General features: G+C 40.0%; 1 protein-coding gene across 1 annotated transcript; it reads left to right on the forward strand.

Annotated features, from left to right (window-relative positions):
• Positions 1 to 425: 425 nt before the first annotated feature.
• Positions 426 to 5,622, forward strand: CFAP418 (cilia and flagella associated protein 418). Its single transcript, XM_010177812.2, has 5 exons — positions 426 to 521; positions 1,936 to 2,006; positions 2,524 to 2,589; positions 3,408 to 3,503; positions 5,463 to 5,622. The coding sequence occupies exons 1-5, from the start codon at positions 438 to 440 to the stop codon at positions 5,620 to 5,622; spliced, it is 477 nt and encodes a 158-aa protein (XP_010176114.2). The 5' UTR covers positions 426 to 437.
• The last annotated feature ends 4,620 nt before the right edge of the window (positions 5,623 to 10,242 follow it).

Here is a 10,242-nt window from a genome sequence, read left to right on the forward strand (position 1 = left end):
TCCTCACTTGAGTGAAAGCAAAGTGCAGTTGATCTCTCTAAATCCTTACAATTTGTCAGGAATTGCATCAGAACCCCTGCAGTTGTATAGCATGAAGAGAGAACTCCCTCTGACCTTTTTATATCCTGCTGCTGAACATTAATGGGGAAAATCAGGGCTATTATCTTAGTTTTAGTCAGAGTTGGAAGTGGTTGGAAATTAAAGCAAGCAAAAATACGACCTATGATGAGACAGTTCAGTAGGGACTGAAAAGTGTCATCCTGCAGGTTACATCTGTCCAGTCATGATTTGGATGGCCAACCTTAGATACTACAAAAATATTAGAGGAAAAAGGCTGTAACTAATTTTATGGTTTAATTTACAATTCTTAGAACTGCTCTGGTCATGCTACAAAATTAAGGCTGATTTGTTTGGTTTTTAGATCAACTAAACTGTTAATGAGTGCTGGCAGCAGTGAAGAAGATATAGACGACATTATTGATGAAATCTGTAATGACAGCAGCTTTGTGAAAACACCTCTGGTGAGTAGGAGTCTGGAGAAATGCAGAACGGGTGAGATTCAGCAATGGACAGAAAAACACCATAAACTAAAAGTGGTTTAAGCAAAATACGAACTCAAACAAGCTGTAGGATACGCTTGGAAGATAAAACAGAAATGAAAACAATCCTATAGTGAGGATGTCTCCAGGGATGGAGACTACAGCCTCCCTAAGTAACCTATTCCGGTGTTTGACCACCCCAGAAGAAGTTTTTTCATACATTTAACTGGAATTTCTTGTATTTCAATTTGTGCCCATTGCCTCTCCTCCTGTCAGTGAGTCCCTCTGAGAAGAGTCTGACTACATCTTTATTCTTCCCCATCATGTATTTTTATACATTGATAAGATTCTCCCGACCCTGGTCTTCTCCAGGCTAAACAATTACAGCTCTCTCAGCCTCTACCTGTTTGTCAGATGGTCTAAGTCCTTAATCACCATTATGCCCATGTCTCTTTTGTACTGGACACAGCACTCCAGACATGTCTATGAGACCATATCTGGACTACTCTGTCCAGTTCTGGGCTCTCCAGTACAAGAGGGAGATGGAGCTACTGGAGAGCCTCCAGCAAAAGGCCATGGAGATGATTAAGAGACTGGAGTATCTTTCATATGAGGAGAGGTTGAGAGAGCTGGGACTGTTCAGCCTGGAGAAGAGAAGGCTCCAGGGGGATCTTACCAATGTGTGTAAATGCCTGAGGAGCAGAGTAAAGAAGGGGCCACTACTCTTCTGTAGTGCCTAGTGACAGGACAAGAGGCAACGGGCACAGACAGAAACACACAAAATCCATCTGTACACAAGAAAACACTTCTTTGCTGCGAGTGTGGTCAAACACTGGGACAGGCTGCCCAGGGGTGTTGCAGAGTCTCTGTCTGTGGAGATTTTCAGAACCCAACTGGACAGAGTCTTGGGCAAGCTGCTGAAGCTGACCCTGCTTTGAGCAGGGGGGTTGGCCTAGATGATCTCAAAAGGTCCCTTCCAACCAAAATCATACTGGGATTCTGTCTCAACAGTTCTGAGTAGAGAGGAAGGATTATTTCCCTTGACCTGCTGGCAAGGTCCCTCCTAATGTAGCCAGGATGCTGTTGGCCTTCTGTGCTGCAAGGGCACGTTGCTGGCTCATGGTCAACTTGTCATCAACTGAATTTCCCACAGCCTTCCCTGCAAAGCTGGTCAGCCCTCAGTGTATCTGGTTATTCCTCCCCAGAGGCAGGAGTTCATATTTCCCCTTAGTTAAACTTCAAGAGATTCCTCTCAGCCCATCTTTTGCAGTTTATCGAGGTCCCTCTGAATGGCAGCATAGTCATCTGGCGTACCAACCCCTGCTCCCCGTTTTGTATCATCTGCAAATGACTTCTCCTGTTGCTGCCTTTTATTCTTCCATTGCTTTTTAAATAGAAATTGAAGTCCAACTCTTCAAATCTCACACCTGAAAGCAATAGTGCTGTTGTGCAGGCTGGTAGGAAAAGGTAAGTGAAAAATGTTTTGGCCAGTTGAACACAGCTTGATGATAGCGTGTTGTCAGCCTAATAATATTACTACTGTTTAATCCGTGTCGACATTAACTAAGAGGAAACTATTTAAAGAAGCATTCTTTTTAAAAAAAGACAAAGATAAACAGAAAGATAATTTTGAAGAATTACTAATGTGCTTTCATGTGGTCAAAAATATTTATTATAAATTTATTAATTTTTTAAGTTATTGAAAAACAGCTTCCTTTGCCTTACAGATGTATACATTTATCAGTGCTGCAATATATAGTCCGGTGTGTATTTGGTATAGAGAGTGGTTGTCATAGAGTTTTTCTTTGAACACCTTGCTAATGGAAATTTCAAAATTCTATAATTTGTAAACATTTGGATGCTTTGCCTGTATTTAATAAATATGACTTTAGAAATACCAAGCTGTTAAACTAGGAGAAGCATTGTACTGCTTTCTCCAAAATGTTTTGCTGTAATTTAATATTTTTGAATGAAATCCATATAGATGCTGTCCAGTGTACCTGGGTGGAAGCTCTTCACCATATGGCATAGGAACAAATATTTCAAAAAGGTAAGAAATATGAAATAAAATGTTCTACTTGCTTTATCATTATTTTTATTCTCAGCTGTGTTTCTGTGGTGCTACAGAGTTCTGTGTTTGAACTGGACAGGACAGCCCTACACTCATCTAAACCTGTGGCTGCCTGTAACCGCAGCTGAAGTCAGCTGGTTCCTTCCAGTCCCCTGCTGTTGACCACTAGATCTTTTGTTCATTTGAGGAGTTGAAAGATGTGTGCAAATGAGACATGAGACTCCAAAAATCAGTAACATGTAGTTAAGGAAATTGCTGCTCTAGAGTATTGTTATTTTTCCCTGCCTCTCTTCAGCTTTCTATGTGATGCCAAATATGTGACTTAAATCAGTGGGCTGGTTTAAATCATCCCAGGGTCTGAACTGAAAATAGCCAGAGTGCTTTGCAACTGCAGCTGAACTTAGTAGGAGAGGAACTTTAAAGATTTATCGCCAACATCCTATAGAACATTCTTGCATGTCCATGTAGGATTTTTTGTAGTAGGTAATTATGCACTTGATGCATATTTGGATGCTGGTTAGGTGCCACACCAGTAATGAAGACCAAAGAGAATATATCAAGAGAATATCAGTTTATTTAATGTGTTCAGTGAGGTTAGGAACCTGTAAAAGTAATACATGATCATACAGTTAAAACACATACCATGATGAATGTGCCAGAGATGTAAAAAAATTAAGATTACAGTGTAAGCTTGTTCGTGCTATTTCTGAGTGAGCACTGTACTTTAAAACAGTTCTGATCTGTGTAGGTTCTGTGATTATAACAACTCTTGGAGCTTTCTGTTCTTTTTCAATCAGAACATGTGATCAGCTACATTGTACTGCTTGTGACTTCCGTGTTTCACTTTTCAATGACTACATCTGGGATCAGTCCTGTGATTATCTTTTTTTCAGGTATGTCTGAGGTGGATTTGCTATTAGGATTATGTTACTGTGCTTTGGGGCTTGATAGAGAATGGGAAAGATTAAAAGTCCTGAGCACTCCTGTGTTACCTCAAATGGAGCATGAGTGCAACCTGTTCAGTGATCAGGTGGGAAAGTCTGCAGGGAGAGGGATGCAACATCTCCCATAATCTGTTTTCCTGCCTTTCCATTCTTCCCCCATCTCTGTCCTTCTCTGCTTAAAAAAAAAAAAAAATCAGGTTTCATGGATCAAAAGGCAACTTTACTGCTGAAATAAGCAGATAATCTGTGTGATGGGTTGGCCTCTGGCGTGCCATTGCAGGATGCCTACAAAATGAATGTAGACTGTTCAGCATGTACTTCTCACTATGCCTTCAGTCATGCAGACTGCGATTTTTTCAAGCCAGATTTTCTTTTTTCCAGTAAAAAGTGTTATCCTGTCATGTTCCATGACAATCAAATAGTTTGATTTCTTAACAGACTTCTTTTTGAAGCAAGGTTTGGTTAAATGGTGGGGTGGGATTTTTGTTTTTTCTTATATTGTGATGTCTTTGACTTTAAGTATTTCAAATTTTTTTTAAGATTAAAATTAAGGAATCCTTATTTCCAGTTTCTCTAAAACTGTATCCAATGCCAAGATTTAGTGAAGGATCCTTCACTGGGCATGTTCCTAATACAGGCGTCAAATTTGGATTCCTCTTATTTTAGTAAAGTCTCTGTCTGCGCCCGTTGACTGGTGGAGGTAGTGGCTGTGTTCAGAATATGTGCTTGACCACCAGAGGGTGTGACAGCTGGAGCAGAACAGTAGTGGATAAATCATCTCCTTTTCCAGTATTTTTCTTGTATTACATATTAGGTTTTTTCCTGTATTTTCCTTCCAGTTTCAAAAATCGTATTTCTTTCTGAATGCAGATCTTATTTTCCCATTATTTGAAGCAGAATTAAAAATACAGTGCTGCACTAGTCTCCTGAGATGAGTTTGGTAGCTGGAAAGGTTAAATAAAAAATATGATTCTTTTTTTTTAATCAAAGTCTAAATTATTCTGCTTCTGAGATCTTTAAATTAATAAATTTAAAAAAAAATTACATGAAAGGCATTAGTGCCAGATACTTGTAATGCTGATTAAAATCTGTGATCTTTAGCAAGAAATTTAGCTATTTATTTTGACTAACCTGAATTTTGAAAAGCAAATTTGAAGATTAAACATTTGCCTTCTATGAATAGGTGTCTGACCTCTTTTTCTAAAAATTATTTCTTTTATGTTTGTTTTGGGTTTTTATTGTTTGGCTGGGCTTGTTCATGTCGTTTTTGAGCAATTAAATGGCCAGTATTTGCTGGCCAGGAGGAGGTCATGAGAGCAAGAATACTTAAAATGCTAAATTTTCACTTGTTTTTTGAAACAAATTTTTTTTTGTAATAGCCATACTAATTTTTCATTTGTTGTGTTTGATGCTCGCACGGGAATTATTTGTGGTTTGATGTACATTCTTCCTTTTATGGCCATTTAATTTCAGTCATTTTAACTGAGTAATAGTTCCTGATGAAAAGTTTAACTCTGTAGTTGTACCCATTCTGCATAGGGATTTTTACAGTAAGTTTGATAAGATAAATAAATTTTTAGATAATTTCTTAACACAAGGATTAACTCTACCTGGCTTTCTTGACAACTCTTTCTCTGGAGGTTGGCACAGGGTCTCTAAACCAGACAGAGAACATTGCTTACAAAAACATCAATCTCCAGCTGATCTGAGAATACAGCAACCACGCACCAAGACTGCTCTGAGGAAAGGATTGCCTTCAAAACAGACTTTAAACATATCCCTAAGTTCATTCATGGCAGTGGTGCTCAGAAATGTTCTTGAGAGCTTTTCTGAATTTAAATGGCCTCACTGATCTTTTTTCTTTAAAAAAAAATGCATGATCCTAAACTGAATGCACTTGATTGACAGGAATAACATGCCTGAGCTCAGTAAACTAAGAGCGAAGATGATAAAGAAGAAAGGAGCACGAGCATATGCTTGTCAGTGCAGCTGGAGATCCATTGATGAGTTAACTGACCTCCAAACAGAGCAGCAGCTTCGGTGGGTTTGTGGTAGACATGCGGAATGAAGTCCTCTTGTGTGTGGTACCTGCTTGTGTGGAAGCAGGTCATAAACTTAATTTGTTTCCCACGCAATGGAGACCTGAAGACTTATATCTAGTAACAGATGATAACACCCAGACCTGAACCTGAAAACTTTTTCAATTCAGCTGTCTTGCAAGCAGTATGGAGAGTTGAAATATTAGAAGCAACAACCAATTTGGAGGTTTTATGGAAGCTAAATGAGGTTAAAGCTCATACTCAGCAGTATTAAAGGAAGAGGAAATGGACAGATGTAGGCATGGGGAAAAGCACCTTAAGACTGTTCCTCATATCTAGCAGAGAGCCTTATTTCCTATGTCTGCAAAATCTTGGACTCAAAATGGGCTGGGATACAGCCATGACACACAAACATATGAATTTCTGCACAGAAGTTAATATTGCTGTTCTGCTTTGCTTGTAGCTGTTAATGAGCAAGTGGTTGTAGATCTCTTAAAAATTACTGTGAGATCAACTCTCACCTTGAAGGTTTCAGCACATCCCAAAACTTTACTTTCTTTTACCCACCAGTAGCCAAAAACTGCAGGTGTTGGAAATTTCCTTCCAGTTCCTACTGCTTTCTTCAAAGCACTTTCTGCTGACTAAAGACTTTTACCACAGTGAATTTCTTGGATCTCCCTTCAGCCTTCAATGCAAAAACTGAACACGTTATTGTGCAATTATTAAATATTGTGCAGTTTTAAAGAGATTCTGAAGAATATGTGATTCTTCTACCAGTATTTTCAAGGGAAAAAAGGCTCAGGCTTTTAAGAGTGAGGAAATATACATCCCCACTGATGTTCAAATTTGTATTTTTTTTCAGTTTCACTTCATCTCCACTTCAAAGTACCACATATCCAGAGAGTGTAACTGTCCTGTTTCAACACACTCCCTTCCGCCAGGAACATTGTAAAACTACTTGCAGAATTGCTTTACGTGGTGAATTGTCTTGATTACGGTTAATGTCACTATAGTTCATGAACTCTTTTATTTTCATTAGGTATAAATAACACAGGAGATGGATTTGGGTTTTGGGTGGGCAGAGGGGAAGGAAAGGATTACCAGTCCTGGCAATTACTACCTTGAAAAGTGTCTCAAAATGGGAAATCTGTCAGTATTTTTGCTGTGCTATGTGATACTATAGAGATAAATTCAAAGTTACTTACTTTGTGCAATTCTATACAGAGCCATTTCTTTTTTTGTGACACTTTGCTCATGGCTCTACTCTGTATGTTGGCAATGTGTTCTTTTTCTGACCTCTTCCAAAACAATTGGCATGGTCTTTTGTATAGAGGTCATCTCTTGAATCTGTACCCCTCTGAAAGAGCAGATCCCAGTAGTGACCAGAGGCATAATGTACTCTGCATCCTGCTCACTCTCCCCCTCCATGAGTGTTTTTTAGAACGTGCAAAGGACCAGCAGTGTGCCCGGGAGGTCTGGCAGTGCTTAACATTTGCAATGCTTCAGTGCTCTACAGCGCGTGTTCCAGTGCCACGTGCAGCCTTGTTGGTAGGTTCTGAGGTGAGTTGGCTTTGGAGGGGTACTGCTTGACATAATGGTATAGACATATTTAGGGTCATGTCTTGTTTTCAGTGCAATTGATGTTTCAAGCTCAAGGTTCGACCCCTAGAGCTTAAAACTCTAGGAGACTAAGAGACCCAGAGACTAGTTGATTAATGCTCAATCAGCTACTGGAAGAGGTCCGCTTGCCTTTCTGTCCTTTGTGAAGAGAGAGCCTCTCTGTGGACTGTAAGCAGTAAGTGTTCCTGGGTTTTCCTCAGGTGGACCTGAGAAATTTCCATTCCCAGAGACTATTAGTGCTAATGGTAAGAGAAGAACCCAGCAGTAGTGTGTGATTTATTAACAAGCTCTAGAGAAGAATAAACCTACTTTCAAAAAGTGCAGAGTTGCCTTGGCTTGCCTGTTCCAAGGCCTTTTGAAACTGATGACCAGGTAGCCCCACAAGGATGGGTTTTTGGCCTAGATTTGCACTGGAACTTGTGCCACAATGTAGGGAACAAGTTAAGCTTCCAACTTGTGAGCAGGAAATGGAAAATCCTAACACCCATCTCAGTTCATGAGACCAAGTCTTATGTGACTTGGAAAAGGAGCCTCTCTCCTGTACCCTGTTTTAAACAAACCAACAGAAATAATCACCCCCTCTGGAATAGTTTGCACTACCCGGTGTGGTGAGCAAATCATGTGGAAACAAAGGTTCAAGACATCTGTTCTAGTCATTCTTATGACAAGAAGACAGCCTGCAGCGCTTGAAAAGTGGAGACTAGGAAGGAATTGAGACAAAAGGACTAAGAGTGTAGGAAAAGTAAAATGAATTGACACCAGTATCTATTGACAATATTAGCCAGCATTTCTCCTAGGTCACCTCATCCCTCAGTTTTGTTAGCCTAGAGAGTTGTAGAAAGAGTTATCTTTCTGGACAGATTGTTGTCAGGCAGTTGTATCACTAATGCCATTAAGACTGCACTCCAAGCACTGAAAATGTTAGAAGATAGTCTTAATTGATAGGTGTAAGTGGAAACCTGTGCATTCCCATGAAATCATCATGTTTATTCAAGTGTAGTTAGAATCCCAGAATCAGAATGATTTTTGTAGGAAAAGACCTTTAAGATCATCGAGCCCAACCATAAACTTAACACTGCCAAGTCCACCAGTAAACCATGTCCCTAAGCACCACATCTTCAGGGCTTTTAAATGCTTGCCAACCCTTTCAGTGAAGAAATTTTTCCTAATACCCAGTCTAAATTTTCCCTGGTGCAACTTGAGGCCTTTTCCTCTTGTCCTGTCACTTGTTACATGGGAGAAGAGACCAAGACCCACCTCGTTACAACCTCCTTTCTGGTAGCTGTAGAGAGCAATAAGGCCTCCCCTTACACAGTTCCTGGCTGTACTCTGTATTTTTCTGAGGAGGCTAAGTCTGAATTTACAGAGACAGGAAGGGAAGGTGAGTGGGAAAAAGAAAAAGTGGGTCTATGTGTGTTCTGGGCTGTACTATTCCACGCCAGTTGTTTAAATGAGCAGCTCCCAAGCAGATGTGGAGAATGGCTTCAGTAGGGGGGCTTCCAGACTGCAGGTCTAGAGGGAAAGCGACCCCACTCTGCAACCCAACACTCACCTCACATGGAGAGCTTCACCTGGTCAGTGCAGAGCAGGAAGACATTGATGTGGTCACAGGATACAACAACTCTTTGTCCAAGTGAAGTTTTAAGAAGGTGCAGAAGTAGTGCTTGCTGTATTGGTTTTCATTACAGAATTTAGCATATTTGTAGATCTGAGAATAGTTACTGTGTCATTAAATATAATTACTTTGTCGGATAGAAGAGTGGTATTAAGTGTTTGATTTCCATTCCTTTGCTTTCTTCAGTTACATGTTACAAACCACTCCAAAGTCCTCAAATGAGAAGAATGTAAAGAAAGGAAAAATTAGAGCTTGAATGTTCATTTGATGACAGTATTGTAAGATTGCACAAGGATTCCAAGATGTAGCCCAGACCCTCAGTGATGTTTCCGTGTCAGTTATCTGAGATAGCACGGATTATGTAAAGAATTTTGTTTAAGAATTCCATTCAGCTGTTGTCAAACAGAAGTACTGGAACACAGTTTTGCTAAGTATAAATGTGACCATTGTTTTCCTCCAGTTTTTTGCTTTGGAAGAAATAATACCGTTTCTGTTTGTGAAATGGGCAAGGTGAAAACTTGAGACTTTCTTTTTGCTTGGGTGATATGCTTGGAAATTTTCTGGCCTGCATTATTAATCTGTAGCACATCCCTCAACAAAGCAAAAGCAACAAAGGATGACAAAATGAGAATTCATGCAAAAGCCTTCACTTGGAAACGTGGTCAGTGGTTGGATGTCGTACCAACTTTTCTATGTCTGTGCTCCTGCAGTACTTCTGGATGGGAATCCAGTTCACACAGATGTACATAGTACATTTTGAGAGCTTCTTTTTATCAAATTTTAATGTGCTGTTCTAACTATATCTCACTTGTTTTACCTGCAAACTACGGAGGGTGTTCAACCCAGATACTGAATATAGCTCAGAAGAGTAATCATTAAGGATCTTGCCCTGCTGTAAAGTTTAACTTGCAGAAGCGTAATAGCATTGCATATTGCAAGCTCTGCACTGTGTAAAATTGAATAAAGGTTTTGTTTTTCTGAACACCATTTCAGTCTTGTACTGAAGGTGTTCTGCAACTGCTGGGCCCCGGAAGCTGCCACTCGTTGAAAGACTGCTCACTTCTCTAGTTTCCTGACATGTGAGTCTTTGGGTCATGTAACCAGCACATGTGGTAGTCACACAACAGGAGAGGGACTGTGTTGGGAGCTGCATAAGCCAAGTTTCCTTACTGCCAGGCTCTTTTTGCACAAGACCTGACCAGTTTTGTCTGTTGTGTGACACCCAATAGCTACAGGAAGGCCAACCTGGAAGGGATGGAGTAAAGCAGTCAGGTGCTGCTCGTTTGTGAGGGCCACATATGCTGCCTGGGACTCGGCATGCGTGCTTCGAGGAAAGTATTTTTCAGATACTTCAACACTTTAATAAAATGAAAAGTTGTAACAAATCTGATCTGTGTGTTGTGTAAATTCGGTT

The sequence above is a fragment of the Antrostomus carolinensis genome, unplaced genomic scaffold (genome assembly GCF_000700745.2).
Source record: "Antrostomus carolinensis isolate BGI_N321 unplaced genomic scaffold, ASM70074v2 scaffold16141, whole genome shotgun sequence".
In the NCBI taxonomy this organism is placed as follows: Eukaryota; Metazoa; Chordata; class Aves; order Caprimulgiformes; family Caprimulgidae; genus Antrostomus; species Antrostomus carolinensis.

Excerpts from the sequence above, each read along its gene's own strand:
- CFAP418 (XM_010177812.2), top strand. The coding sequence starts at position 438 with ATGAGTGCTGGCAGCAGTGAAGAAGATATAGACGACATTATTGATGAA. Across the intron at positions 2,007-2,523 it reads GTGCAGGCTGGTAGGAAAAG|ATGCTGTCCAGTGTACCTGG; the intron begins GTAAGTGAAAAA and ends AAATCCATATAG. Across the intron at positions 3,504-5,462 it reads TGTGATTATCTTTTTTTCAG|GAATAACATGCCTGAGCTCA; the intron begins GTATGTCTGAGG and ends CTTGATTGACAG.